The sequence below is a fragment of the Odontesthes bonariensis genome, chromosome 12 (genome assembly GCF_027942865.1).
Source record: "Odontesthes bonariensis isolate fOdoBon6 chromosome 12, fOdoBon6.hap1, whole genome shotgun sequence".
Lineage (NCBI taxonomy): Eukaryota > Metazoa > Chordata > Actinopteri > Atheriniformes > Atherinopsidae > Odontesthes > Odontesthes bonariensis.
Genome location: NC_134517.1, coordinates 35,645,333 through 35,667,433, shown reverse-complemented (window position 1 = coordinate 35,667,433; position 22,101 = coordinate 35,645,333). Strand labels below are relative to the sequence as shown.

At 43.9% G+C, this 22,101-nt stretch overlaps 1 protein-coding gene across 5 annotated transcripts in view; it reads left to right on the top strand.

The window, feature by feature from the left end:
• The first annotated feature begins 215 nt into the window (after nt 1-215).
• dgkg (diacylglycerol kinase, gamma) overlaps nt 216-22,101 on the top strand; it is a 188,977-nt gene continuing 167,091 nt past the window's right edge. For all 5 annotated transcript variants that reach the window (XM_075480301.1, XM_075480299.1, XM_075480303.1 and 2 more), the window contains exons 1-2: nt 216-429; nt 18,520-18,974. In XM_075480301.1, the coding sequence (XP_075336416.1) occupies nt 18,908-18,974 (67 nt within the window). In that variant the 5' untranslated portion in view covers nt 216-429; nt 18,520-18,907. The remainder of the gene's footprint in view (nt 430-18,519; nt 18,975-22,101) is intronic.

Here is a 22,101-nt window from a genome sequence, read left to right as displayed (position 1 = left end):
CTGTTATTTTTTGGTTATTGGCTCTAAAAGCAAAAGAAAAAGAGGAGAAAGAAGCATGTTGATCAGCGAGGCAGAAAGAGGGAAGAGAGCGAGAGAGGAAGCTGAGCACGAGGAAGCAGAACAGCATTAAACATGCGCACATGAGAATCACAGAGAAGGGAGGAAAGGGAGGGGCGGCAGAGGGAGGGAAAAGGCAGGTTTAATGAATTCAGGCTGGATGGGAGGGATGTTGCTGCTGTCCCCGCTGAGGCTCCAGTGGCTCGGCTGTCGTGCTGCATGCAGCTGAGTGTTTGCAGAGAGGACGAGTCGGCGGCAGGGAACCAGACAGAACAGCCACGACTGCACATCCTGAGCTCTGTTTGCCCAGCTTCACCCAACCGCTGAGCAGGGATGTTAGATGGGCTGAGGTGGCAGCAGCCGTGTCCACAGGTAGGAGACACTTCCACTTCCAGTTCTGTCTCAGTTCTGCTTCCACCTGAATGAGAAGGCTGTTTTTTTCTGTCTTTGCTCCTCCAACCTTTGAGCTTTGATCATTTCACCCACCCGGTCTTATTAACTTTTCTTTGTGTCAGTACGTCTGACCCAGAGGTGATGATGAGGGTTTGTGTTGTTGTGTTGTTGAACAGAAGAGAGCATTATTATTATTATTATGTGTTCGGGTGGAGAACAGCAAAAAGGTTCAGACTCAGTGCAGCTGAGGAATCAGCTGAGCCGCACAGCCTTTTAAAGCAAACTGGGATCAATACTGTAGTCCGATCAGCTGGTATCTGATGACAGCAACAGCTCTCTGGGTCAGGTCACCCTTTTCCAGGAAAAATGAAATGAAATGTGTCCACACTGGCAGGCTGTACTTGGTCAGGAGATGCAGTCTCCATACATTCAGTTATAACAGGATACTTTACTGGATCTACTGCTGATGAATTCAATGCAGTTATTTTTAAATCTTTCTCTAAATGTTGCGTATCTCCACGTCACTCCCCTTTGAATCCCAGCTACCTTCTTCATGCTTTAGTCTAGAGACCGAGGCTGATTAATCTCCAGTCGGCACGCCTAATTAAATCTCATCAAGCAGTCGCTGAACGTGATGGTTATTTATTCCCTGACAGCATCCGCTCGGCAGATGATAAACGTTCAGGACCCCGTGGCAGCCCAGCGAATCGGGGGTGTGCGAGGAAGACGATGATTTGGGAGCTCTGTGATGTATGCTGCTCACGTCCCGAGTCCCGGGAAGGCTTGGGATCACCTGTGAGCTCGGGCTCGGGCCATGTGTGCGCACTGTTGCTGGGGCAGCGCAGCTCTGCGAGCCTCCTGATGATGAGCTATCAGACAGTCATTCATCAGCAGGATCAGGAGGCGAACAATCGCCCGTCTGTCTGCCTGATTAGGACCGGAGCCTCGACTCTCAAAGTGATTCCTGTCATTTCCGCGACAGCCTGAATTGAAGATTAACCTGATTTTTATGAGGCACGTGTGTGTTTTTAACAGCAAATGTAAACGGACCGGATGGGACTCTTTAAATGACTAAATGATGAACCTGAAGTTCCAAAGCGAATCCTCGGGTTGAACTGAGTCACGATCGTCTCAAACTGAGTCAACAGCTTTGAACACTGCAGCTCCACTCCCCCGGTGGAAACTGTGTGGTTAGTTTAGCTGTGGTCAGTGATATAAAACCAAACTTACATGTAAAAAAAACACACTTATGTGGGGTTAGTTTGGTCAATGCTGAGCAATAATAACATATTTACCCTGTGAACGGTCGCCACGTGGCAACAGAGACGAGTTACGTAAATACGGTGTTTCCACATGCTAATTTTGTGTGATATTTAGACGATGCCCCCTAGTGTTCAACGTGAGGAAACGCATTTATTTTTGGATAGAAGGAAATCTATTGGAAGTTTTCGCAGTTCTTTTCCCTCCAGTTAAATAAAAATTTGAATGAGTTAGTTAAATAAAATACAGCTGTGGGCATCGAATTATCGCACCGAAACAAGAAGAATGACACAGCGAGGGACTCCACTGAATCTGAATCAGAATCAGAAAAGGTTTTATTGCCAAGTAATTGTACATCACAAGGAATTTGGCCTGGTCTATTTGGTGCCATAAGAACAAGACAAAAAAAATATATACATATATAATAATAATAATAGAATAAAGTAATAATAAATGTAAAATAATTATTTTTTTTTATTTATTTATTTTTTTAAATATGTGCAAAGTATTTTTAAGAAGAGTGCGTTAATGTAACGCACTCTGTACTGACAGAAAGACAAGACAGAATGTTAATATAACGTCAATATATAAAGTGTCAGTGGGGGGGTACAGCGGGCCTTGTTGGTGAGGCCAACTGCAGAGGGGAAGAAGCTGTTCTTGTGGCGGGAGGTTTTGGTCCTGATGGACCGCAGCCTCCTGCCAGAGGGGAGTGCCTCAAAAAGTTTGTGTCCGGGGTGGATGTCTGGTGAAAGTGAAAGGTGGTGTAAAAATATGCATAACCCACCCGTGCACCTTACACAACCGTCTGCCATCTCAGGCCGCTGCTGCCCAGGTGTGACGACAAAGTTTTAACCTGAAAACGTGTTCAAAACATCGAAATCAGTCGGTCAGGGTCGCAGTTCTGTTTGATCCTCCCTGAAATACAAAATACTTTCTACACAGACTTTAGCTCTTCTATTGGAGATGGTGGAATAATAATAATAAATGTAATGCATTTATGTGGAGACTATGTGTTGTGTTGCAGCTTTCTGTCAGGAACATTTGGTAAAAAAATGGTGAGTTTTACACCAAATTAAGACCTTTTCTTTACATCAACCAAACACTGCAGGAACTGTTGATAGAACTGTTACCTGTTGGTTGTTTTTTAACTTCTATCTCAGTGTAAGGACTCGGCTTGCATGAGGGGAACCTTCTGCACGGTGACTTAAAGGGACAGTTCGCCTCTTTTGCCATGAAGCTGTATGACATCCCATATCAGCAACATCATTTATGAACATCTTCTTACCCCCTGCTGCGTCCTGTGAGCAGAGTTCCAGCCTCGTTTTGGTGCTGATGAAGGTAGTCCGGTGTAGGTACCAGATCGGTTCGGGGTCCGTCGTCTGCTGAACACGTCACACAACACGGCTGTCCGCTTACATTGTGATTGGCTCGTTTTTTCTTTCATCTTATAACCTTATGTGTGCCTTGAACATGTACAACCCGATTTACCTTTGTGTATACATGCCACATGTTTCTGTACATTTAGTTAAAAATCTTTAATAAAATAAATAAATAAATAAAAAACGTTGAGATTGGCTCAGACAAATTTCGTTGCGTTCGACTTTCACGACAGATAGATGGATAGATAGATAGATGCCATTTCTTTAAGCTAATTTTTCAGTTTGTGTATTTGTCTTATTTACCTTGACTGTATGTGTGTATATATATATATATATATATGTATGTAGTGTATGTATATACACACATATCCAACAAAACAATTTTTACAAGTTTTATGTGCAGGAGTCCACACGCATATAGTCAAAGAGGATATTGCTGCTCAGCACACAAACAATACACAAAACTGAAGCTTCTCTTCAGAGTGAACCACAGGCCAAAATGATTAAACAAAACAAACTAGATCTTAAAGGTTTGGGGCTCGTGGTGGTCAAGGTGTGGTACACACTATTTTGTAGGAAATATTTAATTTCTTCTTAAAAGCTGCTGCCGATCACCGAAAGACCGAGAAAAGAATTCTCCGACGCACAGCGTCTACTTACGGTTACTATGGCTACTACAGCCAATCACAACTTGTCCGACGTACAGCCAATCACAATGTACTCCCATCAGCCCGCAGTGATACGAAGGGAGAGAAAATAGGGCCAAGCGATTGTGAGGTCTGACTTTTTCCTGGAGAAGCATTTTGTGATGCAAATGTATTACTCTGTTGAACGCATATTGTTTTGAGAAGCAAGACGCTTTATTTTTTAAACCCCAGCCAACTAGCCGGACTACCTTCATCAGCACCAAAACGAGGCTGGAACTCTGCTCACAGGACGCAGCAGGGGGTAAGAAGATGTTCAGAAATTATGTTGCTAATATGGGATGTCATACAGCTTCATGTCAAAAGAGGCGAACTGTCCCTTTAAGACCGGGCAACATCACCCATTTAAAAAAACTGTTCTTAAAATTATGTTGAGGTGGAATTATGGGATTTTTTTTATTTTTTTATTTGTGAACAAGCTATCTGCGTTTATATCTGGTTTATAGTTCTCATAACCTTCAGAGAGCTTGAAGGGTTCAATCTGAAAGCACCTTTTCCTCTTTGGCTCCCCCTGCAGTTGTGGGATTAACGCCGCTGTCATAAAACCAAATCTCCGTGTGAGGCCTGCACATGCACAGCCGTACACATGAATTCGTTGTCAAGTTGAAGAGGCCAGAAAGACGCCATCAAAAATGTCAAGTGACCATAAAGCATCAGGATGTGTTGGAAACCAAAGTCGTGCCGCATCTCTTTCTACGAAGAATTGTTGAGATGTGGATAATAACAGCGAATTGTTCCTTTAACAAGCCTCCGTGCACCACCTTTCCATCTGTGCACGTGATCAGCTGCAGATATCTGGACTGCAGATTACTGGATGACCCCACGGGTCCAGGACCTGCGCACCAGCAGACGTAGACACCACGAATCGGCCCGCACAGCGAGGAAAACATCCGACCGAAGCAGTTTTCATGTGCACTGCATTTGTTACATTTTTGGAGATGTTTTGGATAAGCCTGTGATGGACTGGCTCCAGCCCCCCCGCGACCCGACCGACGGATTCAGCGGGTACAGAAAATGGATGGATGGTTTTAGATGAGCTGTATGTGACAACTCAAAGACTTCTTGCACAATTCACAACCTTGTGATAACTCTGTAGCATTTACCCGAGCCTGTGCGCTCATTATGCTGCTTTCCACCTTCTGCCTGATATAAAACAATCATCATTGAGTTGTTCTCAATTGGCTGGAAATCAATTTCCACAGCATGTAAGAATGAATATCTGGCTGATTGTTATCTGCTGGGGGTACATGTGCAGAAGCAGTGCTGTAAACAAAGTCTGGGCCTCATTTTCTAGAGATTATTCAGGTGTCCATTGAAATGAAAATGCTTCATGACCTCCTTGAACTCTACGGGAGGAAGTTCCGCCACCTATTCCACGAATACCCTCCTAACTTCCACCTCTCTGCAAAGTTTTACAAATGTCAGCTAAGGAAAGATCCTCTAATCTCTTTAAACGTTACTGTTATTTGATTAAATCGCGCTCCAACTTCCCTTCATGCCTACTTCCCTTTAACATGTGGAACAGACTTGGCCTTAACTTCTGGCTTCAGCTGGTTGTTCTCTACTAAAACATTCAACTCAGCAGGAGCTCCGTCTCATACTCTGCTGTAAATATTTCATTTGTGTTCTTCTCTTGGTGGATAATATCTCTTATTTATCCCTTTAGGCTGAAGTTATGGGATCAGCACGAGTTTTCAGGGAAATTAAAGCTCCTAAATGATGGAGTCTTTGTAAAAAGTAAAGGTTATTCAGTCAGTATCACCAATCATAAACAGCATGAGTTTTTTTATGGGGAGGTTTGGCTGTGACACTCGTTGCTCACCACAGAGGTGTCGCTGCTCATGGGTTGAGTCTGTGGAGGGTTTCGCCCTCTCTTCTTTTTGTGGTTTGGCAGCTTTAACTGGTTCTTCTTCATTTGTTTTTAAAACAAATATTAAAAAATGTTTCCTTAAAACCTCTAAGCAGTAAAAATCCAAACCACATCCAACTGGTTTCATGTTGTTAATCGACTTCCCTCTCGGAGCCTGGTGGTAACATAAAGAGTGTAAAGGTCAAGACAAATTAGGTCGGTTGACTTATTGTGCGTCCTCATGGCTGTTACCCTCCACCTCTGTTGTGGTTCATCCTTGAAGACATTTATAAAAGGACTCTAAAAGTGCTGTAGTCACTAAACACACCGGCTGTGTTCGAAACCGCCTACTTCTCCTACTTCTCCTACTTCTCTTACTACTCCTACTAACTTTAACTTTTTTTAAGTTCCCGGATGCATACTAGATTCTCCGAAATGTTGGGTATGCATCATGAGGTTACTACTCATACTCAAACTACCCAAGATGCAACGTAACGTGACGTCGCCGATCGTCATTTCCTGTCAAAACGGCAGTTTCAAGCTAGCTACAACGAGGGTAGGTTCACTTCCTGTTTTCAAAACAAAAGCACCAATTGTATGGTAATGGCTTTCCCTATGATAAAAGGCAACGGGTATTTTATTTTGTGAAAATAACAGGAAGTGCGTTGCTCACTGCGGCTAGCTTTAGTAGCGCCGAATTCGTGGGAACAAAATGGTAAACAGCCGGTATTTTGTCAGGTTTTCAACACGTTGGGGATCTAAACGACTACTTTCTCACCTGAAAATGTTTCAAATGTTGCTAAAGTTTACAGAGTTTAGAGCTTAAGAGAAATCAGCTTCAGGCCGGCTGATTTCGGCTCGGGCAGGAGCGAAATGCATTGTGGGTAAACGCTCTGCATACTGTCTGATCGATCAGTATGTAGTATGGAAATATGTAGTATGCAGTATGTAGTATGTAGTAGGAGGTTACTCTTAAGCTATGGGGGAAAAAAGTCTTGAGAACCTTTTCCAAACTCTGAACGGTGTGGGCGTGGCCAGGCGGTGAGAATCATGTGATGGCGTTTGTGATTTGAAAGCCTTATCATCATCGCAAGGTCATGAAACTTGGCACACACGTCCACCCTGACGACCTCGTACGTATGCAGAGGGCATCATGCGTGTGGGTAGAGCTGCGCACAGCTCGGTAATTTTCATTGCTTCAGTAGATGGTTTAAGGCTGGACTGTCACATGGGTGTAATCACCCTAACTTAGAATGTGCTTTCTTTGGGTTCCGTTAACCTTTTCGTGAATCTTTAGCTGCAGAAAGTTGTTTTTGTGACCGACCCTGCAGCTCTCATGGAACCCATTTTATTCACCATAAAGGTCAAAACACCAAATTTAGGAGCAACTGGTTTGACCACAGACATGTGAGCTTCGACCTTTTTTTTTTTTTTTTTTTGTCACACCAGCATCCGTGCATTAATGAACAAGTCGTTCAAAAGACGAGTCGCCTTCTCATTATTTAATCAGCTGGGTGAGATCAGCAGCTGCTTTGACAGGAATAATCTCAGTAAACCTCGCAGCAGCAGGCTTTCATGTTACAGATGTTCGCTTGTGTGTAAAAGTTGCGCGCTTCGGCCTCAAGGCGCGTTTGATTGAGTCAGATTTGAGGCTTCACGGCCAGTTTTGAAATCAGTTGTGGTTCAATCTGCGGCTGATTGTGATGTAAAAGCCTGAAACCAGCGGAATCGACTCTGAGTGCAACCCTTTTTGTGCTGTTTTGTTTATATTCAAATTGGTGTGTCAGAGCCTCCACCTCTGATCCCAGAGCTTAGATTTCTGCCGTGCTCCTCTTCTTCTTCTTCTTTGTCTCGTGTGTGCGGACTGTTTCGGGCGTCTGGATTCACCTCTGATGGAGGTTCCCACACGTTATCCTGTCACTGTAAAGCTACACTGGGAAAAATGCCCCTCCAAATATAAGTAAAAAAAACAACAAATAAAAGACGTTTTTGCTTGAAATAAGCAAAAAAATCTGCCAATGGAACTAGTGAAAATCGGCTTGTCCAGATTTCTTGAAATAAGATGTGATATTTAGGACTTTTGAGATAAAAGTGATCTTGAAATTAGCTTAAAAACCTCTTCAATTGTAAAAAAAAAAAAGCTTGTTTCATATGAAATGTGACTCAAAACCATTTGTTTTCAAGACTTTTCCGCTTAACAAGATATTCCAGATGTTTTGTCTTCAAACCAGTCCCTATATCTGGCTGAAATAGAACTTGTTAGGCAGTTGTGTCTTATATTAAGTGTAATGATATATTTTGATTAGAAATTAGGATTTTTTTCAGTGTATGGCTTCGAACCGGTTGCCGTGCTTCTTCGACCGCACCGCAGTGATTCGTTGCGTATATTGTTTATTGTTTGTTTGCACTTTGATAAAACAATACAAACAAGAGTTTATCATAAAAGAAAGAAATATACTAAAAATAAATAAATATACAATAGATAATAAATGATAAGCCGCAATGAATCGGTGCTGGAGAGGTTAGAAACCCTGGGAGGGCTTATCCAGAACCTTACCATTAAGATAAATAAACAAAATTAAATGTATCTTATCAGGATAAAACAACAAATGGATTAATGAGAAACAAAGAATATAAACATCACAAAAATCAATAATCAAGCAATGAATCAAGAAATAAATTACAATAAATCAAAAGACTAAATGGCAACTATAAACAAAAAAGAGAAGAAAAAGTATTAAGACAGTCCCATAGAGTACAGGTGATCTTTTATTTTCCTTTTATAGATGGGGAGGGAGTGTCTTGGCCTTTCCGTTCCCCTCTGCATTTCACACAAAATCACCCAGTTGCCATGACGCCCAGGCCTTCCATAAAGACTTGTGGTATTTGTGAGGCTGCATCCCCGGCAGGTTGGGGAACAGAAACCTTTGTGCGAGCGGATCCCAGATCCATCTCAGGCAGTTTGACGGCTGCAGATTCTCAGCTGATCACGCTTCTCGTTTCACTCTCTTATCTGTAAAACCGGGGCGGCGAACACCTGCCGCGGACACTCGATGGTGGTGGAAGTTCAGGCTGAAAAACGAGCAGATGAGCAGAGCTTTGCAGAGCTTTGCAGATCAATCTTTTTAAGAAAGATTAAGTGGAAGCAGTGAGCCGTGACAGCACGGGGCCAAGAAGTGAAGATTTTCCGGGACATGCGGCAGGAATAATGTGTGATTTGTGAAGTATGTGTTTCATCTCAAGTCTTTACATGGAAGCAGCAGCAGCCCTTTTATGGTTAAAGACGAAGCTGCGGCCCCTAAGGTTGCTCATTCCCCCCGAATAGTTCAATCTCTGAGACGGTATTAGTTCTAAATTTGGTCCTGAACTCCATCTTTGGCCTGTTCACCTTTGTCCCTGCCCTCTGATGATGTGAAAGCTCAAATAGAAGGAGACTAAATGCTTTCTCCTGTGTGAGAATCGCTCTGGATGAGCAAAAACTTTAAACTTGGAGTGGCCGTTTCCTGTGTTCTGCGTTCTTGTTGCTTTTGTTGGATCTGGGAACGGTTTATAAAGCCATGTGTCACCACGGATCACATTTACCAACCGATGCTGCGTTGGCAAGAGGAAGAGGGAACGAAGGCCCGATCCCTGGCTTCACCCCTTTCATTTCGCACAGACTGAACCACACTCAGAGTGTGGAACCATTGATCTAAAGGAGAACCGAGGCGCCCCATCTCTGCATAACGGAGGCGTGTGGCCAACGGGAGGAAGTGGAATTAGTTGAAAACTGAACAACAACTGGGGCTGGTTTGCACTGGAAAAAATCCAAGTCTTACCGAGCTAGAGAGAAACGTCATTTCAAGCCTGTGTATGTCCTGTACGTATACAGATCTGACAAATAAAGCTGACTTTGACTTATATTTGTCTCATTTCTAGTCCAAATATCTCATTACACTTAATATAAGACACAACTGCCTAACAAGCACCATTTCAGCCAGATATAGGGACTTGTTTGAAGACAATACATCTGGAATATCTTGTTAAATGAAAAAGTCTTGAAAACAAATTGTTTTGAGTCATATTTCACATGAAACAAGCTTTTCTTTTCATTTGAAGAGGTTTTTAAGCTAATTTCAAGATCACTTTTAACTCAAAAGTCCTAAATATCACATCTTATTTCAAGAAACCTTGACAAGTCGATTTACACTAGTTCCATTGGCAGATTTTTTTGCTTATTTCAAGCAAAAACGTCTTTTATTTGTTGTTTTTCTTACTTATTTTTGGAGGGGCATTTTTTCCAGTGTGAGTCCTGTATCGGACGGCCCTGTGCTGCATGTCGTTCCCCCTCTCTCTGGCCCCTGCTTCCTGTCTCACTGAACTTTCCTATCCATTAAAGGCACAAAAGCCCTAAAAAAATGCGTTAATGCGCGATAAAAATATTTATCGGCGTTACATAATAACGAGTTAACTCGCCCAGCCCTAAAAAATACTAAATACAGTTTGAGCTTTACCAGAAATACTCTGCGACAGTCTCTGGGTGGAAGAACTCAGCTTCAGCTCAAGAATCAACTCCTTTATGCGTCTAATCAGCGCGTGAAATGACAACATCTGCAGCGTTTCCAGCTGACTTTTACAAAATAAAAGCCTGTGAGCAACAGACTTTTACAAAATAAAAGCCTGTGAGCAACAGACTTTTACAATAATGAAATAAATTAAAAAAAATTTAAAAAGACAACTGCGTTAATGCGCGATAAAATATTCATCAGCGTTAAATAATTAGCGAGTTAACGCGCCCAGCCCTAGTTTTTACACCGCATCCCTTTTGCATCAGATCGCCCTGTCACTGTTTTCTCTGCCGAGCGTATCCTTCCGCCGATGAGCTGAGTCTGTCGGACATGTTGGATAGTTCACTGATACTCCAAAGATGTTACAGATGTTTTTTCAGGCTTTCCTCTCATTTTCGCTGGCTCGTAGTTTCTGTTTGAACTCACTTTCAACAAGTTGTCCCAATGAGAAGAGCCCACAGAACCCCACAGTGCTTCTGTTCAGCCGCTTATTGAAAGATGAACCAGGATGGATAACTGAAGGCTGATTTTAACAGATTAATCCTGAATCCTCAAACTGTTTAAACGCTCTTAACCAAAGTCTCAAATGATTTGAGAACCTCGTTTGTGCCAGTTTTCTAACTCTTCTTTACGGACGCGTTCATGTTATTGTGGAGTCACCACAGACTCTCATGAGTCTGAACTGTGGAAACATGAATCCTCTGTTTTACTGAACTCTGTTCAGACATCACTGATGATGATGAGGAGGAAACACGCCCACGCAGGGAAATGCAAATCCGACACGAGCGACTGCAGGTGTGCGGAGCTTTTAAAGTCAGAGAAAACACAGGAGAAGCAGTTTGAACTGAAGTTCAGCTGAACAAACAGCGTGTGTGTGGACTCCAGATTCCTGTTAAAGTTCCACCGACGGGGTTTCCCTGCAGGTCCAAAGCAGCTGTTTCTACGCTGTTGTTTTCTCCCGTTTTTATTGGTTCTGTGATTTCTGTTGGTCGTGTTTGTTTCTGAAGTTTCCTGAAATGTTTTCGGCGTGCTTCTCCCTCTGAGTGTGATACTACGGGCCGCTCAGTGATGTAACTGCTGTGCATCATGAGCGTTTAAACGTTTAATTTCGGCTGAAGCGGCTCGACAGCAGCCTGAAGGCTTTAAAGGGACAGTTCGCCTCTTTTGACATGAAGCTGTATGACATCCCATATCAGCAACATCATTTCTGAACATCTTCTTACCCCCTGCTGCGTCCTGTGAGCCGAGTTTTTTGTTTATTTGTTGTTTTTTTTACTTATTTTTGGAGGGGCATTTTTTCCAGTGTACCCACCTCTGGTAATCAGGCAGTGACGTGTTGTGGTTTTAACAAGCGACAAAGGAAGAGCCGGAGAAGCAGAAGGGCTTTTTTACACCACCTCCATGGCTCACTCAGTCTGTTTCCTTCTTTGAGTTTCTACTCATGTTTTACAAAAGATGCTGCCTGAGCTGATCTGAGTGTCCCCGGAGCGCATTTAGCTAATAAATGTCCCTCAGACTGAAGCAGGAAGCCGATCGTGACCCTTTTTATCACCATTCACTTCCTCGCAGCTCTCCTGTCTGATGTCTGCAGAGAGCAGCCAAATTAGGATGCTGATGATGATTACGGGGATAACACTGAAGGAGGGACGGTAAACACAAGCAGGAGCGATTATGTCCACAGAGGGAAGATGGAGACGAACAACACGAGTCTGCACAGCCAGATCTTTAGGCTTCGGAGGCCAAACGGGCCCCACAGAACACGTCACACTGCAGGATGCTGTGGGCTGAGCGGGACGTCTGCACAGCCAGATATCTGCGGCAGGAAGCCAGACCACCGCGCTGCCGTATGATTTAAAGGATACCAGCAGCTTTTCACTGTCAAACATCACTTACAGCGGTGGGATAATCTTCCTGAGCCAAGCACTTCTAAATATAGACATGCTGAAGTAAGTGGGCCGTAGCTCACTGAGCAGCTCTGGAACCGAAAAACTCAAACCTGACGAGCACCTGCGTTACGGAGCAGCTCCGACGCGCTCATGAAACGGAGCTCATTTTCAGAAATATTATTGACTTGATACGAGTTAAAGGGACAGTTCGCCTCTTCTGACGTGAAGCTGTGTAACATCCCATATCAGCAACATCATTTCTGAACATCTTCTTACCCCCTGCTGCGTCCTGTGAGCAGAGTTCCAGCCTCGTTTTGGTGTTGATGAAGGTAGTCCGGCTAGTTGGCTGGGGTTAAAAAAATAAAGCGTTTTGCTTCTCAAAACAATATGCGTTCAACAGAGTAATACATTTGCATCACAAAATGGTTCTCCAGGAAAAAGTCAGACCTCACAATCTCTTGGCCCTATTTTCTCTCCCTTCGTATCACCGCCTGCTGTGCAGACCGAGCAGTAAACACTGTAACAGGTGCGGCTGTCAGCAGGCAGCAGCAGGCAGTGATATGAAGGGAGAGAAAATAGGGCCAAGAGATTGTGAGGTCTGACTTTTTCCTGGAGAACCATTTTGTGATGCATATTAGGGCTGGGCAACGATTAAAACTTTTATTCTAATTAATCACATGATTTCCCTGATTAATCACGATTAATCGCATTTGTACGCAGAATCCAAAAATGAATCCAAAAGTAGCGTATAGCTTTTAGCATTTAGCTTTATTTTAAATGTGCTGCCATATGAATGAAAGTGCCATAACATTTGTTGTGCAAACACACTTTTAACATCAGCATCTTTCTGTAGTTTTTATGTAGAAGCCTCGCTCCACTGTCTGTTTCCTTGAATGACTTGCTGCTATCAGTTGTGTGTTTTGCCTTTAAGTGATATTTTAGACTGGAACTACTACGCTGAGAAGACAATTCAACTTGGCAGTGTTTACAGATGACTTTGGTTCTGTCGACTCCGCCGTCTGGAAGAACTTTAACATGAAAATGGCCGAGTAAAAGTTCCGTACCCTTCTCCATGTTTGGTGGATCCGCCGATTACTTTCTTTTCCTGTTCCACAGCAGACAGCAGCAGACTTTTACAAAATAAAAGCCTGTGAGCAGCAGACTTTTACAAAATAAAAGCCTGTGAGCAGCAGACTTTTACAAAATAAAAGCCTGTGAGCGACAGACTTTTACAAAATAAAAGCCTGTGAGCAACAGACTTTTACAAAATAAAATAAATAATAAAACAGGGGTGGTCCGTGGCGTAGTGGGCTGAGCAGGCGCCCCATGTACAGAGGCTACAGTCCTCGCTGCAGCTGGCCCCGGTTCACTGGAAAAAATCTAAATCTTACGTATCTTAAGTATATTTGCCTAATTGAGTATCTCATTACACTTAATAGAAGACACAACTGCCTAACAAGCACCATTTCAGCCAGATATAGGGACTTGTTTGAAGACAATACATCTGGAATATCTTGTTAAATGAAAAAGTCTTGAAAACAAATTGTTTTGAGTCACATATCATATGAAACAAGCTTTTCTTTTCATTTGAAGAGGTTTTTAAGCTAATTTCAAGATCACTTTTAACTCAAAAGTCCTAAATATCACATCTTATTTCAAGAAATGTTGACAAGCCGATTTTCACTAGTTCCATTGGCAGATTTTTTTGCTTATTTCAAGCAAAAACGTCTTTTATTTGTTGTTTTTCTTACTTATCTTTGGAGGGGCATTTTTTCCAGTGTGAGTCCTGTATCGGACGGCCCTGTGCTGCATGTCGTTCCCCCTCTCTCTGGCCCCTGCTTCCTGTCTCACTGAACTTTCCTATCCATTAAAGGCACAAAAGCCCTAAAAAAATGCGTTAATGCGCGATAAAAATATTTATCGGCGTTACATAATAACGAGTTAACTCGCCCAGCCCTAAAAAATACTAAATACAGTTTGAGCTTTACCAGAAATACTCTGCGACAGTCTCTGGGTGGAAGAACTCAGCTTCAGCTCAAGAATCAACTCCTTTATGCGTCTAATCAGCGTGTGAAATGACAACATCTGCAGCGTTTCCAGCTGCTGGTTCTGACATTGAGGCCCTTCAGAGCGGCTGACCGTGCACGACTGCTGGCCTGATGCTGGGATCCGAGTCAGACGTCAAGAAGCTGAGCCACTGCTCTGTGTTTTCAGGAAAGATCTGAGTGAATTATTCACGTGCTGGGCACATGCGCAGAGAGGATCGCTCTTCCTCTCTGGTTCTTTGTCGTCGTGAGCTCCGGTGACGTCACAGTTGCCGGGCAACCTCGCCAGCAAAACAGAATCCCTCTCTGCTCAGAGGGGAGGCCCCGTGCGCTGGGCTGGCACATGCCTCGTCTCTCTCGGTCACGCACCGGCAGCGTGCACGCACAGACCTCCCCTTTGTTCCCTTTGTATGAGAACATCACGGAACACCAACATGTGCAGCCCATTAGTGCCCGTCCGGCAGCCGATGGAGGGGAACTGACACGCTTCGAGCTGCACGATAATGGCCAAAATGATTATCACGATTATTTTGAGCAATATTGATATCACGATTAATTGTTGATTTTAACCAAAACAAAATTTATTGTCACATAGGCTTATTATAACTGCTTTCACATCCATATTGTGCTACATTCCTGGTAATGTACAAATATGTGCAACAAAATAAAATAGGCCCTCTTATTCACCTAAATTCAGTGCACCTCCTTAAAGAATAAATAAAAATAAATAAAAGAGGCTCGCTTCGATGGATGCCTGAGTTGTTGTGGGATGATTAGTCTTTGCAACGCATTACTTGGTCCTCATACATTCATCGTATTGAACTTTATGGTGTTTTCAAGTGGCTAAAGAGGTTCGTTGTGATGCTTTGTGGCGCCAACACAACCGTACGGCACTCTTTGCATGTCACCTTTTCTTGTGTTGTGTCACTCGCCTTGAACCCGAAATGCTTCCGCACAATTGATGACGATCCGGTTCTCGGGACGAGCTCCTCGGCCTCGGCCACGTTAGACATTTTTTGTTTTCTCTGTTAAAGGTGGGGTAGGAGATCTTTTTCTGGAGCATTTTTTTACATATTGCTTGAAATACTCTTCACACCCCCATTGCAACCAATTAATTAAAAGTTTTGACACAAATATGAAAAGTTTTAGTGGCCTCTAGAACGTACAATCTAGGAAAAACACCCTCCAATCATACTGAACAGACCGTTAACAATGATTGGATTCTGATGCGTCTATCAAACTGCAATCTGCTCCTCCCTCCTTCCCCCCGTGTGCGTACCCTGCTTCATGAACGAATTACGCGTCCAGAAGCTTGGCAGGAAGCTAAACTAGAGCCAGCTTGCCTAGCACCTAGCATTATTAAACGTATAGTTAGCATATACTAAATACGGCAACGATCGATGCTTGCTGTCAGAACAGCGCTCGTGCACCTTCGTGCTCGTTCATGTACTCTAGAGGCGTGCCTTCGGGGGGAAAGTGAAGAACAGGGTTGGGACTTTTTACCTGTGTATTTTCAAAATGCAGCTTCGCTGGACTCAAAATCCAGGATCTCCTACCCTACCTTTAAGAGTGTTTATAGCTCATAAGACCGACCTGTTGTGGTGTGTTCGCCACGTTACTTTGTCCTCTGTAACTAGTCTCTACATCTAGAAACTAAACTGCGCGGTGCAGGGAGCAACTCTGATTGGCTCATGGAGGCATGTGATCAGACGGTGGTTTACGGAGCGCTAGAGTGGCTTTAAAAAAAAACACCAGAGAGGGTTAAAGCGGAGGATCTTTGAAAACACCTTTAATATGGAGCGTTCTATGGACGGAACGACGCATTTTAAATATCGCTCGATCACGCGAATTTGAGCGTGGGAAGCCAATATCGTTATTGTGATTAAAATTCGATATATTGTGCAGCCCTACTTAGAGCTGGATTCATGGTTAGGGTAGAGGGTTAAAGGTGCGCTGAAAGGCTCTGAAGGCTTTTCTAAAAGGTGAGTTTCCAGGCCTTTCTTAAAAGAATCCAGAGTCTTAGATGGTCGGAGAGATTATTCCACAGACTGGGTGCAGCCGAGCTGAAGGCCCGGTCGCCCATAGTCCTGAGGAGTAATGGGGGGCGATGAGGTCTTTGATGTAGGGGGGGGCAGTGCCATGGAGGCACTGGTGGGACAGAAGGGAAATTTTGAATTCGATCCTGTTCTGGAAAGGGCCAGTGGAGGGATTTGAGGATGGGTGTGATGTGGTGGTACTTCCGCACCCCCATCAGAAAATTGTAAGTTGCTTTGGATAAAAGCGTCTGCAGAATGAGCGTAATGAGATGTAATTTGGTCAAAATAATTTGCATTTCAACATCAACGAGCTCCAACAACAGTCTTTCTCTGAGGCCTTTAGGCTCGCTCCCTCGTCCTTTACACTGAAACTCCTCCAGATTCCCTGAATGCTTTCATGATATTCTGCTCTGCAGAGGGAGAAACATGCAGATCCTTCCAGTCTTTCTCTGAGGAACTTTGATTTAAACACATTTGTGGACAAACTGGAGCTCCTCTGAACATCTCTGCTCCTCTCAGACTCATCATGGAGGCTGCTTTAGGACCAGATCCTGGTTACAATCAGCTGTTTGTAATTCTTTGTTTACCTCATTAATATCTTTAAATTGTGCCAGTTCCAGCTGTTTTTGGAAAGTGTTGTTGGTTGGATGGATTAAATAAAGAACATCTGGGTTCATGCCGTTATTGTAATGAATTACTTTGCTTTACTGATTATTTATAACACAGCGCAGGCCTGTTAAATGTAATCTGCAGATATTTGTTTTTGTTTCCACAGCTCGGCCCATGCTGGCGTGCACGTCCGTGACGCTCTTTTCTCCTCCACGCCTCCTTTACCAGCGTTTTTTTTTCACCAAGTTAAACTCGGCTCTGATCTCACATGACAGATTTTAAAAATAGATTCCGTCTCATTGCTGCGTGATCCAGTAAAAATAAACAGTTTTCATTTTAAAGGCAGTTTATTCCAGTTAATCATCAGCTTTAGATGCAAACTAAAACAACATTTAAGATCATAGATAAGTAAAATTAAACTAAACTAAACTGATCTGTGAATAGTTACAGATGAAAGCAGTTTCTAAAAATAAGCTTTTGTTTTTCCGCTGGTGGGTCTGAGTCAGTCAGCCGTGGTTTTATCTCCCATCTGTTAGAACTGTGGGTACTCTGGCACCGGTTAAAACTTCTCTTATTTTCAATTAACACAAAAACTCCTCCAGAGGCCGAGCTGCATCTCATCAGCTGCTGCACTTTTGCTCCGGAGACCGGCCGGTTTCACCAGAGGCTCGTATTTACTGAGAGAAACCTTCTGAAACCGCCCAGAAGTATCTGTGCAGCAGCCATGATCACAGCTGTTTAAACTCTGAATACGGAGGAAAAGAGGCTCCTTGATTATTTCTTTCACTTTTTAATTTTTCTCTGTTTTCTTTCAGGGAGTTTTCAGTTTCAGGATATAAAGTAATATCCTAGATTATCATTTCTGAGTTATTTAAAGCACATTTTAGAGTATTTACTAGGGCTGGGCGAGTTAACTCGTTAATTATTTAACGCCGACAAATATTTTGTCGTGCATTAGAGCAGGTTTTATTTTTTATTTATTTTGTAAAAGTCTGTTGCTCACAGGCTTTTATTTTGTAAAAGTCTGCTGCTCACAGGCTTTTATTTTGTAAAAGTTTGTTGCTCACAGGATTTTATTTTGTAAAGGTCTGTTGCTCACAGGCTTTTATTTTGTAAAAGTCTATCGCTCACATGCTTTTATTTTGCAAAGGTCTGTTGCTCACAGGCTTTTATTTTGTAGCTCCATTTCCCCTCCTCGGTTCTCCACAGCGACACAGCTGATGATGTTTCCAGGAGACAAAAACGACCTTGAAAAGATGAAATGTGTCTGTAAAAAAAAAACAAATCGGCCCGAGACGTGTTACAAGGAGAGCAAACATTTGGCCACAGAACACACAAAATGGCAGCCAAGAGATGCAAAGGAAGAAAAAAGTGACATGAAACAAAGCAACAAGCCCACAAAGAGATCTAAAACAAGGAAACTGAGGCACAGAATCACCTAAACTGAACATAAAGCAACGATAAAGAGACGCAAAACCATGAAAAAGATCTGCTGAATGACCAAGAACCCGTCGGTCTGGGGTTATTATGGGTGTCTGAGCCTCACATTTACTTTAACATGTGAACTCTGCTCCTCAGATGCTCTTCATCCCTCCTCCTCTTCATCCTTCCTCCTCCTATTCATCTTTCCTCCTCTTCCTCCTCTTCATCCTTCCTCCTCCTCTTCCTCCCCCGTCTGTAAAACCGCTCTCAGCTCTGATGTTTCCCTGTTTTCAGCTCCACTAACGTGTTTCTTCTTCTTTGTTCCCCTGCAGATCAGAGGAGGAACTCCCTGTTCCAGACCAGCTGAGAGGCTTTGCTGCATCTCTGCGTGATGAAGAGCAGCCACCTTCCTTGTGCTGACAGGATTTGACACACAGGACCTGGACCCTCTGAGTCAAACGCACATATCTTTTATATTTTGGCGTTCTCGTGTTCAGAGGCAGCGACCTCCAGCTCCCCCTCTGCTCATGTGATCCTCCTCAGAGCTCACGAGGTGCTTTTTGTTTTTGGTGAAGAGGCAGAGATGTCACCAGGAAGCTTCTTCTCTTCACTCTCATCACGCAACACGACCCAAGGATAACCCCGCCCCCCCGAGGCGCCGGTGCAGCGACAGATCCAGACGTAGGGCCCGGCCCCCCCGGCCCCCCGGCCTCAGGCAGCATGGGAGATGCCAGCTGGGTGTGTCTGAGCCCGGCCGAGTTCGGCCAGCTGCAGCAGTACAGCGAGTGTGAGTCTGTGTTGGAAACCGGATTCTACATACTACATACAACATACTACATACTACACACTACATACAACATACTACATACAACATACAACATACTACATACAACATACTACATACTACATATAACATACTACATACTACATACAACATACTACATACTACATACTGCATACTGCATACTCATCAATCAGACAGTATGCAGAGCGTTTACCCACAATGCATCTCGCTCCTGCCCGAGCTGAAATCAGCCGGCCTGAAGCTGATTTCCCTTAAGCTCTAAACTCTGTAAACTTTAGCAACATTTGAAACATTTTCAGGTGAGAAAGTAGTCGTTTAGATCCCCAACGTGTTGAAAATCTGACAAAATACCGGCTATTTACAATTTTGTTCCCACGAATTCGGCGCTACTAAAGCTAGCCGCAGTGAGCGACGCACTTCCGGTTATTTTCCCAAAATAAAATACCCGTTGCCTTTTATCATAGGGAAAGCCATTACCATACAATTGGTGCTTTTGTTTTGAAAACAGGAAGTGAACCTACCCTCGTTGTAGCTAGCTTGAAACTGCCGTTTTGACAGGAAATGACGATCGGCGATGTCACGTTACGTTGCATCTTGGGTAGTTTGAGTATGAGTAGTAACCTCATGATGCATACCCAACATTTCAGAGAATCTAGTATGCATCCGGGAAAAAAACTTAAAGTTAGTAGGAGTAGTGGGAGAAGTAGGCAGTTCGAACACAGCTTGAGTCTGCTCTTCTTCGTTGGTGTGGATGATGTGTGTGTCTGCTGCTCATAAGCTTTGTTTACCACAGGAAACATGGCCTTAAAGCCTGTACTCAGGCTTTAACCCGCGGGATGCTGCCCGCAGCTCAGGATGCATCAGTAGGTTAGAACCGGCTAGTGGACCGAGCTCATTGTTGTGTTTGCAGACTTCATGAAGCACTTTTTGAATTCTGCTGTTTTCTAAGAAAACGCAAACGGCCTCACATCTGACTCTAGAACACTTTGGTATCCAGAGGAGTTCATGGTGGACTCAATGGCTGCGAGGTGCCCAGGTCCTGTGGCTGCAGAACCAGCCCAGATCATCAGCCCTCCACCACCGTGCTCGACAGCTGGTGTGAGGTGTTTGTGCTGATATGCTGTGTTTGGTTTGCTCCAAACGTGCTGCTGTGCATTATGAGCAAACATCTCCACTTTGGTCTGCTCTGTCCAAAGGACATTGTTCCAGAAGTCTTGTGGTTTGTTCAGATGCAGCTTTGCAAACCTAAGCTGTGCTGCCATGTTCTTTTTAGAGAGAAGAGGCTTTCTCCTGCAGCCCTTCCACACAAGCCATACCTGTTCAGTCTGTTTCTAACTGTGCTGTCATGACCTTTAACCTTTAACATGCTGACTGAGGCCTGCAGAGTCTGAGATGTAGCTCTTTGGGTTTCTGACCTTGGGGTGACCTTTAACCTTTAACATGCTAACTGAGGCCCGCAGAGTCTGGTATGTAGCTCTTGGGTTTCTGACCTTGGGGTGACCTTTAACCTTTAACATGCTAACTGAGGCCTGCAGAGTCTGAGATGTAGCTCTTGGGTTTCTGACCTTGGGGTGACCTTTAACCTTTAACATGCTGACTGAGGCCCGCAGAGTCTGAGATGTAGCTCTTGGGTTTCTGACCTTGGGGTGACCTTTAACCTTTAACATGCTGACTGAGGCCCGCAGAGTCTCAGATGTAGCTCTTGGGTTTCTGACCTTGGGGTGACCTTTAACCTTTAACATGCTAACTGAGGCCTGCAGAGTCTGAGATGTAGCTCTTTGGGTTTCTGACCTTGGGGTGACCTTTAACCTTTAACATGCTAACTGAGGCCTGCAGAGTCTAAGATGTAGCTCTTGGGTTTCTGACCTTGGGGTGACCTTTAACCTTTAACATGCTGACTGAGGCCCGCAGAGTCTGAGATGTAGCTCTTGGGTTTCTGACCTTGGGGTGACCTTTAACCTTTAACATGCTAACTGAGGCCTGCAGAGTCTGAGATGTAGCTCTTGGGTTTCTGACCTTGGGGTGACCTTTAACCTTTAACATGCTGACTGAGGCCCGCAGAGTCTGAGATGTAGCTCTTGGGTTTCTGACCTTGGGGTGACCTTTAACCTTTAACTTGCTAACTGAGGCTTGCAGAGTCTGAGATGTAGCTCTTGGGTTTCTGACCTTGGGGTGACCTTTAACCTTTAACATGCTAACTGAGGCCTGCAGAGGTTGTCTCAGCTGTGGTGGCTTTAAACAGGATCTCTGTGGCTTTATTAGCTCATGAGTACCTGTTAGCTCTCAATCAGTCATTTACAGTCCAGTAAATGCAGAATAATTTCATAATCGATTAGGCAGATTTTAAGCTAAATTAGGGGAAATAATTTAATTTGTGGCTCAGCAAATACACTCTGTGAGTATCAAGCTGAAGAAACCGATTAAATGAAAATAAATGAACAACACATTCATTTAGATTAAGTTCTTTTTAGAAATTATTTTCCCTTTAAGGCTCAGTTACTTCCAGAAATGAAACATTTATTTAGCTCTTTTTTATCACATAATTTAATCTCACCACATTATCATCTGACTCCTTCAGCGCTGATCATGTTTCAGTGTGACACCTGTGGTCACATGTCGCCACAGGCTCCGCCTCCCGCAGCTTTGGTTAGTACTTTGTGATGAAGCCACACGGCAGACGCTGCAGCAGGACGTCAGCCCAGTGAGTCCCGCCACATCCTTCACTCGTGGTTTCTCTCTGGTCAGAATGATGTCCTCCACATTTGTTAGTCAAACCAGCGTCTGTCCTCCCACGGCTGGTGGATGATGAATGGAGTCACGCAAGCCAGGAGTTACACAAGCATACAGAGTCCTGCCTGCACAGAGTCCTGCCTGAACAGAGTCCTGCCTGAACAGAGTCCTGCGTGAACAGAGTCCTGCCTGAACAGAGTCCTGCCTGAACAGAGTCCTGCCTGAACAGAGTCCTGCCTGAACAGAGTCCTGCGTGAACAGAGTCCTGCCTGCACAGAGTCCTGCCTGAACAGAGTCCTGCCTGAACAGAGTCCTGCGTGAACAGAGTCCTGCGTGAACAGAGTCCTGCCTGAAAAGAGTCCTGCCTGAACAGAGTCCT